Raw genomic sequence first — 20,443 nt, 5'->3', positions numbered from 1 at the left:
GCCATGATGTGAAGACCGATACCAAAGGGGTAATTTCCCTTTGTACTGGTTTTGCACTGTATACCCATGACTCCTTATGCTTGAACTCCAGTAACTCCACCAGAACATGCCTTGGTGCTGGTCAATCTGTATCGGTTTTCCTTTCCTGGGACACAATTTGCACTTTTATATCTGCAGACTCTAGCTTTTCCTTCTTTTGGGAACGTTCCTTCCAATTGTGTCTTTCAATTTTTTTTTTTTTTTTCTATTTGTTCTGATCTCTTTCTCAGGAATACCAGTTACTGATATTTGGAGCCTCTGTCTGTTACCCATATCTCTCTGTTGTTGTTGTTGTTGTTGTTGCTGTTTTTAACAATTTTATTTTTAAGTAATCTCTACAGCCAATGTGAGGCTCAAACTCATAACCCCAAGATCAAGATTCATATGCTCTACCTACTGAGCCAGTCAGGTGCCCCAATATTTATCTGTCCTTTAATCCTTTTTATATCTTTGTTATTTTCCATTTGGGTTTTGTGCAATTTCCTCACACTGACTCACCATTGACTTAATTATGTTTTTCACTGGGTTGGGTTTTTTTTTTTCCTGCTTCTAATGTGGTTTTCACCTGTGCAATGACTTTGTCCTCCACTTCTTTCTGTGGGCCTGTCAATTATTTCCCCTTCTGTAGTCATATAATCTCTTCTTTGACTTCATTTTGAAAAATTGTATGAATTATAACTTTTTTGATATAAAGGGCTTATTGTCAATTTTAACTTTATTTCCTTGAATAACTTTTCCAAAGATGTATATGCCTTCCACAGTTGCCTGGTTTTATTTGCAATTTTTATACACATATATCAAGTTGCTTCCTCTGTCTTTCCTCATCCTTGAATAGAGCCGATTATCACTGAAAGTTGTTTGCTGTCTTCAACATCCCATGGTCAAATTTGTCAAGTCTGCCCATCATTTTTGTTTTGGTTTTTTTTTTTTTTTTATAATTTTGGTAAAGACACATAACATAAAATATACCATCTTAACCAGTTTTTAAGGGTACAGTTGAGTCATGTTAACTATATTCAGTGTTGTGAAAGAGATCTCTAGAATGTCTCCATATTGCAAGACTGAAACTCTACACCCACTGGACAACACCTTTTTCCCCCCTCCCCCCAGCCTGTGACAAACACCATTCTACTTTCTGCTTTTATGAGTTTGACTACTTTATACTTCATATAAATGGAATCATACAGTATTTTTCTTTTTGTCACTGGTGACCACCATTCTACATTCTTTCTCTTTCATTTTGACAACTCTTAAGTACCTCTTACAAATGGAATCACACATTATTAGTCTTTTTGTGTCTGGCTTATTTCACCTAGCATAATGTCCTCAAAGTTCATCCATGTTGTACCGTGTGTCAGAATTCCTTCTATTTTAAGGCTGAACTAATATTCCATTGTGTGTATATACCACATTTTCTTTATTCCTTCAACTATCAATGGACACTTGGGCTGTTTCCCCTTCCCAGCTATTATGAATAATGCTGCAATGAACACAGTATGCAAATATCTCTTCAAGATCCTACTTTCAATTCTTTTGGATATATACCCAGAAGTGGGATTACGGGATCATATGGTATCTTAGTCAGCTCAGGCTGCTATAACAAATTATGACAGACTTAGTGGCTTCAACAACAAACAATTATTTATTTCCTATAGTTCTAGAGGCTAAGAAGTCCAAAACTGAGGTGCCAATGAATCTAATGTCTGGGGAGAAACTGCATATGGCCATCCTCTCATTGTGTCCTCACACGATGGAGCAGAGACAGAGGAGGAAGCAATCTCCCACTTCCTGTCCTTTACAAGGCACGAATCCCATTCATGGGGGCTCCCCCTTCATGACCCAATCACCTCCCAAAGGCCCCATCTCTTAATACCATCACATTGGGGGTTAGGATTCCAATATATGAATTGGGGGGAGACACAAACATTCAGCCACAACACACATTCTATTTTTAACTTTTCGAGAAACTTCCACACTATTTTTCATAGGGGCTGTACTATTTTAGATTTTTATATTCCTACCAACAGCACACAAAAGTTCTGATTTCTCCACATTCTTGCCAACAACTATTATTTTCTGGCTTTTTTCATAGTGGTCATCCTACTGGGTGTGAGGAAATACCATATTGCAATTTTGATTTGCCATTTCTCTGACAATTAATGGTGTTGACCATCTTTTTGTATGCTTGCTGGCCATTTGCATATTCTTTGGAGAAATGTCTGTTCAAGTCCTTTACCCATTTTTTAATTGGGTTCTTTGGTATTTTTGTTGTTGAATTGTAGGAGTCCTTTACATATTCTGGATATTAACCCCTTATCAGATGTATGATCTGCAAAATATTTTCTCCCATTCTGTAGGATGCCTTTTCACTTTGTTGATGGTTTTCTTTGATGCACAGAAGTTTTAAGGCTTGATATGATTCTATTTGTCTATTTTTGCTTTTGTTACCTGTGCTTTTGGTGTCATATCTCAGATATCGTTGTCATTCAATGTCATGAAATTTCCCCCTAAGTTTTCTTCTAGTTCCATAGGTTTAGGTTTTACATTTATGTCTTTAATCTATTTTGAGTTAATTTTTGATAAGCAGGGTCAAGTTCATTCTTTTGCAGGTGGATATCCACTTTTCCCAGCACCATTTGCTGAAGAGACTGTCCTTTCTCTATTCCATGGGCTTGGCACCCTTACGGAAGATTGTTTGCCCATGTACATGAGTGTTTCTCTCTGGGCTTTCTATTCTGACCCATTTGTCTACATATTTGTCTTTATGCCAGGATCACACTGTTTTGATTATGTAGCTCTGGGAGGTTTTGAAATCAGGAAGTGGGTGGCCTACGTTCCACTCTTGCCATCACTACCTTCCCAGCAATTCACTAGAGGCACTGTCCTTAGCTAGAAATTAGGAAGTAAAATAATCCAGTAGCGATCAGAGGAGCAGGATGTCTCCTTCCACAACCCCTACCTGCATTTCTGTAGTGCTGAACTGGATCTCCATCAAGAACTCTGATGTTCCTCCCCTGGTGCAGTGGCTCACACCCCTAGATCTAACCAAAGGGTCACCGGATGGTTTCAGGACTGCCACATGAACTTTAGGGAAACCTGTACCATTTGAGGCTAATAGTAGTCTTTGCAGTTCTTGGTGTCCTCTCCCTGCTGGTCCAGAGTGCAGAGGATTTGAGAAGCATGTATTAGAGACTATGGTTTGGGGATATTGTTAATTCTTTGTTTCAGGGAAGATAAGAGTTTTCCCCTATTTTTTATTTTCTTGTTATTGTTTCCATGGGTTTGAGGCATAGAGGCCAAGGGCAGGCCACCCCAAGATGGGTCGCTTTGACATGAACATTATTTTGAGTTGAAAGCAATCCAAACCCAGCAGATTCAGAAAAAGCTCATTATCCCCCCCCCCCCCCCCCCCATCAACTGCCTGCTTTACCAGGAAGAGAGCTATTAACCAGAGACTCCCCTTTACCTGAGAAACTTATCTGCATAATAGGGTAATTTTTGTTTTTCAAAACATCTCCTTTCATCTCCCTACTAATCACCTTCCTCCTCTTATCCGCAGACTCCTACCCCTCTCCTTAGCTCACATAACCTTCATGTTACTCAATGTCTTTAGAATTTCCATGTCTGTGTGAATTCCCTGTACATACGTTGATTTTCTCCTGTTAATCTGTCTCATGTCAATTTGATTCTAAGTCCATCTAGAAGAGCCTTGAAGAGCAGAGGAAAGCTACCTCCCCAATAGAGAGAAGGAATGGAGTAAACAGACCTTATTCTGTCATATTTAAATCTCCAACTTCTATCCAAAACACCTCTTCACAAAGTCTTAGGGTCACTCCTAGACACCCTTAAGATTTTCCATATTTCTTCATCAGTCCAAACTTGTTTACTGGTCTTGTTCATGACCAGCCTAAAACTTTTACTGACTTTCTACTATCTCCTACAGGTGTTTCCATTCCAATCGTACTCTTGTAATATCTTCAATGGGAAATGAGTTTGTCATCCTAACAGTGTTTCCCCTCAGGTTATTTCTCCCATCTATCCTTCCTCATCCAAGCCTTATGGTTTCACATGTTATACTATTAAAATACAATTACCCAAATTTGTTGTTAAAACAAATCTTAGGTGTAAGGGATTAGAAGCAAAAATGGGCAAAGGCTTTCTCCAAAGAAACCAAAATTACTGTTTTTGATTCTAATGCCTCTTCTCCAATACAATCTACATCCTTATTACTACCAATTAATCTTTTAAAATACCTTTTTGTTAAGAAATCATCAATGGCTTCTCTCTACGTCAGGAACAACAACAAAAAAAATCTAAATCCTTAGCCTAGTGTCCAAGATACAGATCATGACAGGTTACAAAGAAAGAATGTGAACTTTGGAGTCTGACTCTCTTCAGTTTTAATACAAGATCTGCTTCTTCACCATGTGATGTTAGGTAAGCTTCTTAGCTTCTGAACTTCACTCCAGACAAGCCTGTCTAATCTTCATTACCAATACGCAAGACACTCTCCTCCCATCCATGCAAAGACCTTTGGACCCTCCTCCATACCTCTCTTAAGACCCAGCTCCTCAGTGAAGCCTTTTGATGATCATTATTTCCTCTCATGTTGGTAGTTTATTCATACCCATCTTGTCTGAATATTCATACCCATCTTTGTCTGAAACTTGTCTGAGATATTTTATATTTCTCTGCTTAGTCCCCATTTCTCACCTACATTTTAAACTCTGAGAAAACAAACACCATGTTTTGTGTATCTCTGTATTCTCGGCCACAGTAAAGGGTCCAATATTTATTAAATAGGTGATAAAATCTAACATTTTTTAAACCTCACACAAATAATTTTTAAAATCTCAACCCATAGGGGCACCTGGGTGGCTCAGTTGGTTAAGCCTCCGACTTCGGCTCAGGTCATAATCTCACGGTTTGTGAGTTCAAGCCCTGCATCAGGCTCTGTGCTGACAGCTCAGAGCCTGGAGCCTGCTTCGGATTCTGTGTCTCCCTCTCCCTCTGCCCCTCCCCTGCTCAGGCTCTGACTCTCTCTTTCAATAATAAATAAATGGTAAAAAAAAAAAATTTTTTTAATCTCAAATCATAGACTAGTAATATCCAAAAGCCATCATTAATTAAACATTTTTTTTCTTTCAAATAGGAACTGTATTCCAAGGTAACCAAACAGCCACAGTTGACGAGTGAAAGCTCTTCTTATTGGAAGAAGATCACTAACTAATAAAGGGAGAAGATATGAAAGAAATTTGAAATATCACCATTTTCCAGCAAGGATTCAGGTAACAATCATCAATGGGTTTGGCTAAAACCACTAGGTGAAAAGTTAATGGGGACAGGATATTAGCCTGATGCCACTGTCCCCCCCACTGATTATGTGATGGTTGCAGAAAGGAAGAAAAAAGAACTTGACAATGTGGGCTGACGCTGTCACCGCCTAAATCCGATAATCAGTCTTAGAATCTAGTACGGGACGACCAGATACTATGCATCCCCTGATGTGATGCAGTATGAAGAACAAAGGGTCACCGAGGCGGTACTGTGGTCTAAAATGTTCCATCAGAATCTAAACCAAGTCTGTATGTCTAACTTCCAGCTGTCAGGAAATACTGAGGCTATAGAAATAATTTAGACAACAGGGGGGAAATATCAGACAAATCCAGAAGGTAGGACACTCTACAAGATATCTGGCCAAGTCTCTTTAAGAAGTTAATCTAGGGGCCCCTGGGTGGTTCAGTCAGTTAAGTGTCCAACTCTTGATTTTGGCTCAGGTCACGATCTCACGGTTTACGAGATTGAGCCTCGCTGTTGGGCTCTGCACTGACAGCATGGAACCTGCTTGGGATTCTCTCTCTCTCTCTCTCTCTCTCTCTCTCTCTCTATCTCTCTCTCTTTCTTTCTCTCTCTCTGCCCCTTCCCTGTACTCTCTCTAAATAAATAAATAAATAAACATTAGAGAAAAAAAAAAAAGAAGTCAATCTCCTAGAATTTAAAAAACAAAAGTGAGGGGAGGGAGGTAGAGACTGTTCTAGGTTAAGACACACATACAAGCCACAACAAGCAAACACTAAGTGTGGTTCATGGTTGGGAACCACAATGAACAACCAGTTGTAAAAATACTTCAAAACAATGTGGAAAACCTAAATTTAGCCTAGGAATTAGATACTATGGAAATATTATTAACTTTATTAAGTATGACAATGCTATTGTGTTAAGTGTGGTTAAGGAAAAAAGTCAATTTTTAGAGATTACCATCTTCTGAGATCTAATACTTTCCGCTGCTTAATATCTTCAAGAGGAGAATACTGAGGCCACTCCCTCTGATGTCTTCCTTTTTTGTCTGAAGTTTTTTTCTTGCAAATTTGTTTCTTTACATTGCCTAGACACAAGAATACAAAGTAAGCAAAATGCTCAGGATGAAATAAGCCATTATGGGAGTATAATTAATTATGTAAAAGGAACCCCCGGGTGACACAGTTGGTTAAGCAACCAACTTCATCTCAGATCATGATCTTGAGGTTCACGAGTTTGAGCCCCACATCACATCAGGTTCTGTGCTGACAGCTCAGAGCCTGGAGCCTGCTTCAGATCCTGTGTGTGTCTCTCTCTGTGCCCCTCCCCAACTCGAGCTCTGACTCTCTCTCTCAAAAATAAATAAACATTTAAAAAATTATGTAACAAAATTAAAAAGTAACTGCCACTAGTTCTCAAAATGATATTGCAAACATGTTGAAGAAAGACATGTATCTTCAAGAATACTCCCCTGGCTTAAAGAGAGAGAATAAATAAAAACAAGTTTAAGCAATCATGAGTGTAGTTCCTATCAGATTCTTACACTTCCAACTCCTGATCTAGTCCCTTCTCTAGGAAAAGAATCAATCACAAAATCTTTGGTTTAGAAAATCAAATTACCAATGGTAAAATATTTAACTAGACCACTTTCCAGAAAATGAATCCCTTTCTACAAAACAATAAAACCACATTAATGTAACTCTGTTAAGAAAGTAAAAGCAATAGATCCAATAATGCAATGATGCGATATTTAAAAATACCTGCAGGCCTTACAGAGACCACAAAATGGATTAAGAATGATGCTCATGTGTACATTATGAAAACGTGACTTCAGCACCAGGAACTAGAACGGAAAACAAAGTCTTCTTTCTGTGTGTGTGTACATAATGAAGTGTGCACGCACACACACGCACGCGTGTGCACACGTGAGCACATGCAAGCAAACACACACACACACACACACACACACACACACACACACACACACACCACTCTCTCCAAAAGACATGTAAAGCAAATAGCAGGGTCACCTAAAGGGGAGGAGAATTGGAAGCTAGACAAAAAGAAGACAAAACTGAGAATGAGACACTGCACTGTTTAATCTTTACACTTTTTGTTTCTGAACAATGCTAATGGATTACTCAGGCAAAAAAAAAAAAAAAAAAAAAAAACACCTATTTAATTAAAATCTTAACTATAGAGAAATGATGGTTACCAGAAGGGAGGTGGGTGGCTGTGGGGGAAATAGGTGATGGGGATTAAGGATGCACTTGTCGAGATGAGCACCAGGTGAGGTATGGAATGTTGAATCCCTACATTGTATGCCTGAAACGAGTATTACACTTTCTGTTAACTGACTGGAATTTAAATTAAAACTTTAAAAAATATATTAATAAATAACATCCAAGTTTCATGTCAGTAAAATACCATTAACATTTCAGACAGCTATGCTCAAATACTTGAATAAATTTCACACATACTACATTTTCGATGAAGTGATCAAACCTGATATGAAATTATATTAGAGCTAATATTTTATTTTTATGAGTTATTCACAATGATAAGACATAGATTATAGAGAGATATGTCTAGAAAACAAACACAGGAAGGGGTTTCATTCGCCTTTCAATAAAACCCAAACCAGCTGGAACTCAGAAACTATGGTGACACAGGGGATTTCTCTGATTTTTGTTAGATGTCATAATGACAAACACTGTAATATCCAGACACCAGTTTTTCCCCACTGCCTCTAGCTATTCGAAGTCTTCACAGAGAACACAAAATTTCCACAGAGCTGAACAACCAGTGGCAAATATGAGCTAAGTCCCATTCGGACAAATTTCTTCCCCTAATAAAATACATCTTAGCGACTGACAAGATGGAAAAACCACTGTCCAGCATTTCTCCGATGTCTTGTCTTCACTGCCCCATAATGCCTTAATGCCCTACGCAGTTTTCCCAGCCACTTAAAACCTTAGAGGCTAATGAAGCATGCTAATCAGTGCCCTCAGCACTCCCTGGGGTGGTCTGGCCCCACACGCTTTCCTCTGAGGCTACCTAAGCCTGCCCTCTGTCCCCTTCAACTTTACGCCTCGGAGCCCCCCCGGGCTAAAGAAGTGTGTGTTCCAAATAAGCATCCTTGGTAAATCCAACTGTTGCCACACGGGCAAAATTCCATTCAGCTCGGGAGAGAGGAAAGCTCTGGCAAAGTGGGAGCTAAGTTTGAGAGGAGAACGTAACATACCCACGCCTGAACACTGTCTCCCCATCTCATCAACCCCAAGTACCTCTGCCCACTGCTGTCTGTCACCGCCATGTTCCTTCTTCCATTCCCCACCTGGCCCACAACACACCATTTGGCTCTGACACCAAAAGGAACACACATACACACACAGCTACCTCTATTCACCACGCTGCCTTTTAGAGAAAGGTCTGAGCATAGCAAAAAGTAGAGTATCTGCCATCTTTTTGACTTGAGGAACCACGGGACAGAGTTTGGGGCAATCACTGTCACTGGAAAGTGAAGTGGGTGGGCACCCCAGAAATGAAAGAGCCAGAAAAGGGGAGACTCAAATTCTGCGCATAAATTTGGCCCCAATCTTAGGCTGACTCTGGAACCATGCGTGCACAGAGCAGACCCCAAAGAGCACAGCTAAGGCCAAAAAATATTGGACAGAGATTTCAAATGTCCTTAAGGGACAGAATTTGTGGTTTTAGTCAAACCAAATCTATTGGTGCTAAAATTAAAAACAAACAAATGAACAAACTTGAAATAAAGCACTCTTTGGAGGAATATACAAGAATCCAAAATCAACACATTTCCAATACCCAGCATACAATCCAAAATTATTGAATATGTGAGGAAACTGGAAAATGTGACACCTTCTCAAGAAAAAAAGATTAGACCAACTCGAAGATGACCCAAATTTTAAAACTGGCAGATAAGGATTCTATCTTATCTTATTTTAAGTAGGTTTCACAGCCAGCACAGAGCCCAACATGGGGCTTGAACTCACAACCCTGAGGTCAAGACCCGAGCTGAGATCTCGAGCTGAGATCTTAACCGACTGAGCCACCCAGACACCCCAGCAAATAAGGATTTTAAAGTGGATATTACAGGGGCACCTGGGTGGCTCTATCAGTCAAGCATCAGACTTTGGCTCAGGTCTTGATGTCATGGTTGGTGAGTGTGAGCCCTGCTATGGGTGAGCCCCACTTCTCTCTCTCTCCCTCACTCTCTCTCCCTCTCTGCCCCCCATGGGATTCTCTCTCTCTCTCTGCCCTTCGCTCATTTGCACCCTCTCTCTCTCAAAAAAGAAAAAAGAAGAGAAAGAAAAGAAGGATGAAAGAAAGGAAGGAAGGAAGGAAGAAAAGAAAAGGAAAGGAAAAAAGAAAGTGGATATTATATCTATGCTTTATGAGATAGATAAAATCTTCCAGTAAGGAATGAGAAGATAGGAAACCCAAGATAGGAAACAAAAACTACTTTAAAAATGTAAATTCCGGAACAAAAAAAACAATAATCTGAAACAAATAATTCATGGAATATACTTATCTTTAAGAGATCCACTTTATCTTTTTCTTCAGCTATCAAGTTTTTATCAAAAGGAAGATGAATCATGTCTTTTCCGAGGCGAGCTGACTAACACACAATGTTACATTCGTTTCAAGTGTACAATATAGTGATTCAACAACTCTATATGCTACACTCACCATAAGAGTGGCTACCATCTGTCACCACACCACACTATTACAGAACCTTGATGTATCCCCTATGCTGTGCCTCTTATTCCCATGAGGCATTCACTCTCTAACTGGAAGCCTGTATCTCTCACACCCCTTTACCCATTGTGCCTGTCCCCCACCCCTCTCTCCTCTGGCAACCATCACTCTGTTCTCTGTATTTGTAGGTCTGATTCTGCTTTCTGTTTGTTTGCTCGTTTACTCGTTAGTTTCAGGTTTTAGATTCCACGTTAAAGTAAAATCATACAGTATTTGTCTTTCCCTGTCTGAACTATTTCACTTAGCATGATACCCTCTAGATCCATCCATGTTGCAAATGGCAAATTCTCATCCTTTTTTATGGTTGAGCAGGAGAGATGCACTTTAAATATAAAAAGATACAAGTTGAAAATAAACGGACAGGAAAAGATACACCATGCCAGCACTAGTCAAAAGAAAGCTGGAGTAGCCAGATGAATATCAAACAACATAGCTTTCAGAACAAGAAATATTACCAGGAATAATGAGGGATATTTCATGACAATAAGAAAGGTCAATTCAACAAGAGGAAATAATACTCATATTGTGTGTGAACCTAATTAATAGAGTTTCAAATTACATGGAAGCAAAAATCAACAGAATTAAATGCAGAAAAGATAACAATCATAGCTGGAGATTTTTAACATTTCATTTTCTTTTTTTTTTTTAATTTTTTTTTTAACATTTATTTATTTTTGAGACAGGGAGAGACAGAGCATGAACAGGGGAGGGTCAGAGAGAGGGAGACACAGAATCTGAAACAGGCTCCAGGCTCTGAGCTGTCAGCACAGAGCCCAACGCAGGGCTCGAACTCACGGACCGCGAGATTGTGACCTGGGCCGCAGTCGGCCGCTTAACCGACCGAGCCACCCAGGCGCCCCTTAACATTTCATTTTCAGCTGTGAAGAGAACAAGACAAAAATTCAGTAGTGACACAGAAGATGTGAACAACACTTTGGCCCAATCACAAACACTTCGACCCAATGTGTATTTCTAGAACACTATACTCAACACTACACCCATATTTTCAAATGCACACGGTACATTCACCAACATAGACTGTGTGTTGGGTCATAAAACAAGTGTCAGCCCACTTTAAAAGACGAGTTCATATGTCCTCTGTCCACAATGGAAATAGATTAGAAATCAATATTGGGGCACCTGGGTGGCTCAGTCAGTTAAGCATCAGACTCTCGATTTTGGCTCAGATCATGATCTCATGGTTCCTGGGATCAAGCCCTGCATAGGGCTCTGGACTGACAGCGCAGAGCCTGCTTAGGATTTTCTTTCTCTCTCCCTCTCCCTCTGCCTCTCCCCTGCTCACGTGTGTGTGGGTGTGCGCACACACGCTCCCTCTCTCTCTCAAAATAAATAAACTTTAAAAGAATCAATATTTAGAAAAAGCCCCAAAGTATCTGGAAATTAAGCAGCATACTTCTCACAGTAACATATATATCGAAGAAAAAATCACAAGGGAGATTATAAAATACTTCAAATTACATGATAATAAAAATACAGTGTATCAACCTTCGTGGGCTGTGGCTACCAGAGTACTTACAGAGCCATGTTAAGCACTAAATGCTGGAAGCAGAAAAGTCTTGAATCAAAACGTTGGAAAAAGAAGAACAAAGTAAACCCGAAGTAAGTAGAAGAAAGAAAATAATAAAAAGCAGAAATCAATAGAATAGAAAACAAACAATTGAGAAAATTAACCAAGTTAAAAGCTGGTTATCTGAAAAGATGAGCAAAACTGATACACCCCTAACCAGAAGAAAAAGAGAGAGAACATAAATTACCACTATCAGGAAAGGAAAGAGGAATTATTGCTAAAAGACCCTGTAGACATTAGAGGGATAAAAAGGACTATTAGAAATAACTTTGGGGAGGGACACCTGGGTGGCTCAGTTGTTTAAGTAGCCAACTCTTGGTCTCGGTTCAGGTCACGATCTCATGGTTGGTGAGATCGAGCCCCGTGTTAGGTTCTGCACTGAGAGCTCGAAGTCTGCTTGGGATTCTCTCTCTCCCTCTCTCTCTCTCTGCTCCTCTCCTGCCCACGCCCCCCTCCCTCAAAATAAATAAAAAACATTTTAAAATATTTTAAAAATTACTTCGGGGGGCCTGGGTGGCTCAGTCAGTTAAGCGTGAGACTCTTGATTCTGGCTCAGGTCATTATCTCGCAGTTGGTGAGATTGAGCCCGCATCGGACTCCATGTTGACAGTGTGGAGCCTTCTTGGGATTCTCTGTCCCCCTCTCTGCCCCTCCCCTGCTTGTGCTCACTCTCTCTCTCACTTGCTCGCTCTCTCAAAATAAATAAATAAACTTTAAAAAAGAAAAAAAAGAAATAACTTCATGCCAACAAAATTGGCAGCTTAGATGAAATGGACAAACTAAAACTTGACAGAATCGATGGGAATCAAGACAACTCCATGATCACAGTTAGAGATTTGTTACACCCCTCTGTAAAGCCCTCAGAAAATAGGAGAGAACACTTCCCAACTTGTCTTAGGAGACCTGCATAGCCCTAATTCCAACAACCTGAAAAATATATTACAAAAAATTACAGACCAATCACCTGTAAATATAGACACAAGGTGAAACCCCCCTGACACGCTGAGAATACAAATTTACATGACATTCTGGGAAACAAGTCAAGCTGACAAACAAACAAGAAGTATGGAGGTTTTACAAAAAGAAGCCTAGAAGTAAAATACAAATCCCACCTCCACCTCCTCCTAGCTATCGTCTTTCCACAAGCACCTCAACCTCTCTGAGCCTCAATCTCTTTACCTACAAAATAAGAGTACCCACCACATAAAAATCCTATATTACTGTGAGTTCAAAAGAAAGAAGTGAAAAGCAGTAGTGTCTGCCACAGGGCCACCACCCTGCAGTTGCGAAGGCTTTGTATTGCACCCTGGGTGAATAGCGCCCTCTTAAGTTGTGCAGTACACAACCTAGTCAGTGGTACCTGGAGACCCTGCTGGGTGCTCAAACAATTTTAAAAGGAAAAAGCCACAGTTATACAGAAGAAAAAAACTAAACGCTTAGTTGGGAAAGATGAATTCATGTCTCTGCAAAACTAAAAAATAGTGGTATGTTATTCTAGCCACCTCATTAACCACTTCTAAGCCACTGTATACTTATCTGCAATACCGGTATTTTACAGCATTCTTAGATTTTTCAAAGCTCTCAAAATGCTAAGGTTATGTGTGTAGTTTCCAGTGGCAAGCCATTAATGAACTAAATGTCCTCTGCCCAAAGTTACTTCTTAACTACAGTGATAGGCATGATAGCAATGTTCCTTGTATAGCAGTATGAAAAAGGAAACCATACTTAATGGCAAGCTTAAACAAAATACATTGTTTTCTTATATTTTCACATGGGAAATTCACGCCTCCTTCCTTACCTGATTTGTGTTTCAAATTTGTGGTCACCCCATCAAATTCAGACTTATCAATTTCCCATGCGAGAGGTAGCTTGCCCAGGCTATTGGATAAGTTGTCCAAGCTATTTTCTTCATTGTAGATGATCTCTGATGTACTAGTTGGGATGCCAATGTATCTTGATGGGTTATTTCCCGCAGATAAAGAGGTACTATCAGGAAGACAAGAAGAGCGGGTTGAATTTGGAGGTTTATAGATTGAGGTTGCCTGGTTGAGAAAGGCATAGTCTGAACAGATGGCATAAATTTTCTCCCGAGTATGGGTCACTGGACAGCTCCACGGATAATGACCATCTCCTTTGGGGCCCAAGGGTGCCCCCGAGGCACGAGTGCAGAAAGACTGTACAGCACCGTGTAGATTCTCTTCAGGAGACTTTCTCTCGGATTTGTGCTCACCATTTCCAGAATCATTTGCCCTTTCTGCTTCTGCAACGTTAGGCATTGAATGCAACTATAAAAGTTCTGTTAAGGAGAAGTTGCAACTCTTTCTGCTACTCAAAAACCAACTGTGACAATCGTTTAGAGCATCCTACAGAAACTTGGGAGCTGCAAAATGGGATCCTAAGAAAAGAGGGAGGAAAGAGAAACATCAACAATCCGCTAGACACTACAAAAGACTAAGAAATATATCAAATGTTTCACATGGGTTCATTCAATGAACATTTATTTTACAACTACTAAACACCTAGAGTCACCCCCCATCTGCTTTATTAAAAAATTATTTTACAATAATGCTTTAGAATAATAAAAAAATACAAACAACTCAATTAAAAATGGGCAAAATATCTAGAGGCGCCTGGATGGCTCAGTCAGTTAAACATCCGACTTCAGCTCAGGTCATGATCTCATGGTTCATGAGTTCGAGCCCCACATCAGGCTCCGTGCTGACAGCTCAGAGCCTGGAGCCTGCTTCAGATTCTATATCTCCCTCTCTCTCTGCCCACCCCACACAGGCTCTGTTTCTCTCTTTCTCTCAAAGATAAATAAAAACATTAAAAAAAATTTTTTTTAATAGGCAAAATATCTGAATAGTCACTTCTCCAAAGACAGTGTAGAAATGGTCAATAAACACAACGAAATGATGTTCAGCATCATTAGCCATCTCAGAAATGCAAATCAAAACCACAATAAGACACTATGTCAACCCAGCGGGATGGCTCTAATGAAAAAGATAGACGATAAAGATTGTTGAGGATGTGGTGGAACTGGAACCCTCATACACGTCTGATGGAAATGCAGAATGGTCTAGTCACTTTGGAAAACAGTTCCTCAAACACTTACAGAGTGACCATATGATCAAGCAATTTCACTCCTAGGTATATAGCTACGAGAAATGAACACATATGTCCACACAAATGTTCATAGCAGCATTATTTATCATAGCCAAAAAGGAGAAACAACCCAAATATCCATCAATTGATGAATGGGTAAGTAAGATAAATAAAATGTAGTTTATCCATGCTACAGAATATTATTGGGCAATAAAAATAAATGAAATACTGACCCATGCTACAACACAGATGGCCCTTGAAAGCATTATGCTAAATGAATGAAGCCAGTCACAAAGGAGCAGACAGTGTATGATTCCATTTATATGAAATGTTCAGAATAGGCAAATCTCTAGTGACAGAAATTAGATTAGTGGGTTACCTACAGCTGGGAGGGAGGGGGAGGTTGGGGATGATGGGGTTTCTTTTTGTAATAATGAAACTATTCTATAATTGATTGAGGTGATGAATCCACAACATTATGAATATACTAAAAGCTACTGAACTGGACATTTGAAACAGGTAAATTGTATGATGTGTGAATCATATCCCAATAAAGCTGTGCATCCATCACCACAATTATAGTTAGTAGTCACTAACTTGTGGTCAGTCTCAGGAAAAACTCATTTTCAAGTCTACACCAGTTCCTTTGGGGAAGAAAACAGAACAGTTTAAATAGCAACCAAGGGCATTTGAGGAAGTCGAAGATTTACAGGACCTTGATGAGTCAGACCAGCACAGGTGGTACAGGAGGGCACAGGGTGCAGGTGCCAGTTCTGAGTGTGCCCACCCCACAGGGCGCTAGTGATAGAAAAGTACTCAAGAGACACAGCCCGCCCCAGGTAACCAGTCTGATGTTCACTAGTCAATATCTCTGCCCATTCACTTATTTTAAAAAAATTAGAAGTGAGAATAATTTTCTTAGGTTACAGAAAATGGTTATATAAAACCCCCCATACAAATATTGAATGACAAAAACCTCTAAGGCAATAAGAAATAACAGAAGAAGGATTGCCACAAGAGCCGTGGTCCCTCTAAATCTGTGAGCAGAGGGGCGCCTGGGTGGCTCAGTCAGTTAAGCGTCCGACTTCGGCTCAGGTCATGATCTCACGGTCCGTGAGTTCGAGCCCCGCGTCGGGCGCTGTGCTGACAGCTCGGAGCCTGGAGCCTGTTTCAGATTCTGTGTCTCCCTCTCTCTCTGACCCTCCCCCATTCATGCTCTGTCTCTCCCTGTCTCAAAAATAAATAAACATTAAAAAAAATTTTTTTTTAAATAAATCTGTGAGCAGAAACTAGTAAAGGTAACACATGTCCTACATGTAATTTAAGGTAACAGAGTTCATTACAAGAAGGACTCCACATATCCTACAAGAGATTCCATTCCCTTTATTTTTAAGAATGCTTTCCTTTTTTCTTTTTTAATGTTTACTTATTTTTGAGAGAGAGAGAGAGAGAGAGAGAGAATGAGTGGGGGGGGGGGGCAGAGAGGGGGGGAGAAGATCCAAAGCAGCCTCCAGGCTCTGAGCTGTCAGTACAGCTGACTAGAGTAGGACACTTAACCCACCGAGCCACCCAGGCACCCCAGGAAGGCTTTCCTTCCATTCAAACCTTTGGGGAGTGAGTTTTTTGGAATTGGTGCAGTTTATAGTTATTCACAGAAAAGTCGGTTTGGCTGGAACCTCCCCACCAAAGATGGAACCCCCAACAGTATCATTCGGGAAACTTCTCTTGTTTTCAAGAAATCCTGGGAGTGCTAGCAGTGGATCTCTTCACAGGAAGCCCTGGGAGTGCTAGCAGTGGATCTCTTCACAGGAAGCTTTAAGCCTTCTCTTTCTTCCTCATCTCCTGGTGTCATGGTGATGTTGGAGGAAGACGCAAAGAGAAGCTTGTATCTGAGGCTGTACAGACCACACTGGGCTTTTCTGAGGAGTCGATTTCTCTGATTCTTAGCGGATGACCTAACAAAGCACTTTCTACTGAGCTGTTGTCCTGGTGCCTTTCTCTGAGAGCCAGCGTGGTGGACGGAGGTAAGTATTATTTGTGGCGTTGGGGCTGTATGGGTGGGTTGCGGTAGGGTGCATAGGGCCCTGGTAAGTAAGGGGTAGTGACCCAAGGGTGTTGGAGTCCATCGGAGGGAGTGGTGGGGACAGAAATGCTCCAGGCACTGCCCTTGTCTCTTCATCTCAAGCTTAGTTTCTACTTTGTCACAGCTTCCTTCCTCAGATTTCATAGAAGTGTGCCCATGGGACCAGCTCTCTGTAGCGTGGGGATGTTATGAAGAACGCTCATTTGGAACATATAGAGAATATTCTTATCAAAAACATAGGCAAAAGGAAATTAGTGCATTTGAGCACAAAAGGTAGGGCTGAGGGGCGCTTGGGTGGCTCAGGTGGTTAAGCATCTGACTCTTGACTCTTGATTTCTGCTCAGGTCATGATCTCACAGTTCACGAGATGAAGCCCCACATCAGATACTGTGCTGACAATGCAGAGCCTGCTTGGGATTCTCTCTCCCCCCTCTCTCTACCCCTCTCCTGCTTGTGCTCTCTCTCTTGTGCGTGCTCTCTCTCTGTCTAAATAAATAAATAAATAAATAAATAAATAAATAAATAAACTTTTTCTTTAAAAAAAGGTAGGGTTGAACTTTCTGGAAGCTAAAGACAAGAAAGAACATAGCACTTAATTAACAAAAAGTTTAATAGTCTGGTTTTCTTTGCATTTTGGGTTTGTTTGCTTTTAAATAATAGTCACTCAACAAGCATGATCTCTTTGGTTGCACTTCTACAAAAAAAAAAAAAAAGTGAAGATCATCCACATAAGGCCATAATTTATATCAATTGTCAATAAAAACCAATACCGGTATGAAAACATTCTCCTTTGAAGCATTGTTTATGGAAATTTCTCTTTGAAAAATTGTGTAATGTTTCTAGATTTTTATCACAGAAGTAAAACAAATGACAGAGAAAACTACTACAAAATACCAAGATATGACACAAAGAAAATGAAAATCATCCAACTCCCATGACCCAAACGCTGTTGATGTTTATTTTCTTCCCTTAATATCTGTCAGATCTGGGGAATGTTCTCCCCATGTCAGTGTGAGCCCCTGAAGCTAACTGATGTTAGTATTATTTATTATTATCGCATGCTCAGGCTTCCCTACGAGAGAACTGAGCACAAGTTATTACTGATAACAGAATCATTAGAGACAGCAATCACTGTATTATGTTGTAATTATAGCCTCAGGAAACACTGAGGGACAAAGGTGCCGTTGTCCCTCCACTAAATAGCCTGTAGCTTCTCTGGTTTTGTCACACCTCATATCTCCTTTTGTTCCTATTTTGGTAAACCATTCCCAAGTCTATCCCCACCCCTAGCACCACCCCATCCCCGGGATGGTATTTCTAACCTGACCTGTGCAGAGTTATTAGAAAATAAAGCTTGGACACATATATATGCTCACGTAACTCCCCTGCCTAAAACCTTCTGCTCTTAGAACAAAAAGCCAACTCCTGGCCCCAGGATGGATCTCCTTAGCCCCATCCCTCTCTCACAGCCCCCTTCCTCCTTCCAACTTTCCAATCTCTGGATGCGTTCTCCTACTCACCCTCCAGTATTTGGTTAATCCCCATTTATTGCACATATCCTTCCATGTCACTTTCTGGAGATTCTTTCTTTGCTCCCCAAACCAGGCTAGGTCACCCTGTGCATACTCAGTACCTTTCCTTAACAAGTCTTACCAGGGCTATCCCCAGGGAAGAGCATTTTTTAAAAGTTTCATCAACAAATACTTAACTTGTAAGTGCCTACATCATGCCAGGCATTATTTTAAGCCCCGGATTAGGAGCCTAGTAGATTCCAGGAAGATTTACTAGGAGAGGCTTTACGAATCAGGGGCTGGACATTAGGCTAAACAGCCTCTCTTTCCTCCTCCCTGGGTGTCGTCTATGAGAATGATGTTTCCTAATCCAGGTAAGAGAGGAGATGCTCTATTACGATTTTACTAAGAATGTCTAAGGACCTAAGGCTCAATTTAATGATGTTCTCAACCATCATGGCACAGGCAACAGAAATACTGTTTAACTGTGAGTGAACAAAATTTTATAAAATGCACCTGTAAAGTAACGATTTTTAGAAGTCACTAGAACGAACTGTTCTGTCAAATAAACGCTCCATTTGTAAGGTCAGTATCCATCGCCTAGGCTACATTCTTTTCGGGTTATATTTCCAATCCGTATTTTAAAGTATCAAGTTGGCTTAGGGAACGAAAGACCTTCAGAAGTCTCTTCAGCAAGCCTCCCCATGTGACGACTATTATCTGTATTCCATACGGAAGGCCAGTGAAAGGTAATAGCATGGAAGTGACTTACTAACAGTGGAAAAGGCGCCCACGAGCTGGGCCAGACGCGCTAAGCCCCAGCGGGTCAGGTCTCGGTCCTCCTCCCCAGTGTCCTCCACACGCGCACCAGGCCCCTTGCCGGGCTCAGACCCGAGCCCCTTCCCGGGCTGCGGCCGCGGGCCTACGAAGGATACCGGGTCCTCCCGGCGGCGTGCAGCCCAGGCTCCCGGGGCAAGCGAGCGGAGCTCCCACCTCCCTGTTCTGCGAAGCTCGCGGCGCCGCCAGGCTCAGAGGCCGCCGGGACCCAAGCGACAGTCTCGCAGGCCGGTCCCCGCCACGCCGAGGCGGTGTGTGAGGAGGCGGCGCCGGGCGAGGGGAGGAGCCAGGCTGCGCTCCCAGCCCGCGCCCCTCCGGCGGCCGCCTCGGCCCGCGCGCGCTCTCCGGGACCCAGCCCCCCCAGCCCCGGTCCCCGCAGCGAGGCCTCCGGGCCGCTCCGCCCGCCTCCCGCCTGGGCCGGAAGCCGGAGTCCGCCGCTAGGGGGAGCGCTGCGGACGCCCGCGGGGTGATCGCCTCCAACCCGCCCGGGGCCGCGGGAGGTTCCGGACGCTCGACGCTCCAGGGCGGGTGGGACGCGTCAGTTACTGCCCCCGGGCCAGGAGGGAGTCGCCTATTTGAGCTCTGAATGCACCAGTTGAAATCGATACTCAAGACAATTGCAAAAAATTAAAAAACAGACAAGCCCCGCCTGGACGCCCACCCAGGCCAGCTTTTGCCCGCGGAGCCCCCCGGCGGGTCTGGGTTTTCCGGGCAGCTGGCAGAGGTCCCGAGAGGGAAGTGGGAGGGAGAGCTGGAGGCTCTGGGTCCGATACCTGAGCTCCGTGACCCCTCCTGGTGACCTCCCCCCCCCCGCCCCCGGCCAAGGGGCAGACGTGCGGGGAAGGGACGGCCACGGCGCGCTCCCGGCCAGGCCCTGCCCGGCGTGGCGTGGACACCCGCGCCAGGCAGGAGCCACCGGTATCCACGCGGACATCTCCAAATCGGGCTTTGTTCCCGAGAGCACTCGCCCCTCATCTCCCTAACACTCCCCCCATGTTGCGGCCCAGCTCTTCACCCCACTTTTTCCCAGGAAGAGGACGGGCACGGATGCAGTGGCCACCGCTCGGATGGTCACGGGGCTCCAGGGAGCCCACGGCCCCCGGCAACCCAGGCGGCCACAGGCGGTGCCCAGGACAGGCGGGCAGCAGCAGGCCCTGCCCGCGGCGCGCGAGTGCCGGGCGGATGGCCCCGCGCGCTGGG

General features: G+C 42.4%; 1 protein-coding gene across 3 annotated transcripts in view; it reads right to left on the bottom strand.

Annotated features, from left to right (window-relative positions):
* The window catches only part of LOC115512585 (basic immunoglobulin-like variable motif-containing protein), a 78,171-nt gene that overhangs the window by 57,592 nt on the left and 136 nt on the right, over positions 1–20,443 (bottom strand). The window contains exons 1-3 of one of the 3 annotated variants that reach the window (XM_030313764.1): positions 19,179–19,414; positions 13,506–14,102; positions 6,298–6,424 (exon numbers count right to left, since the gene is read on the bottom strand). In XM_030313764.1, coding sequence (XP_030169624.1) covers positions 6,298–6,424; positions 13,506–13,983 — 605 coding nt within the window. In that variant the 5' untranslated portion in view covers positions 13,984–14,102; positions 19,179–19,414. Of the gene's footprint in view, positions 1–6,297; positions 6,425–13,505; positions 14,103–19,178; positions 19,415–20,443 lie in introns of those variants that run through there. The other 2 variants (XM_030313774.1, XM_030313780.1) reach the window with 2 other exon arrangements.

Source organism: Lynx canadensis, chromosome A1 (genome assembly GCF_007474595.2).
Source record: "Lynx canadensis isolate LIC74 chromosome A1, mLynCan4.pri.v2, whole genome shotgun sequence".
NCBI classification, from domain to species: Eukaryota; Metazoa; Chordata; class Mammalia; order Carnivora; family Felidae; genus Lynx; species Lynx canadensis.
This window is presented reverse-complemented; position numbering and strand designations above follow the sequence as displayed.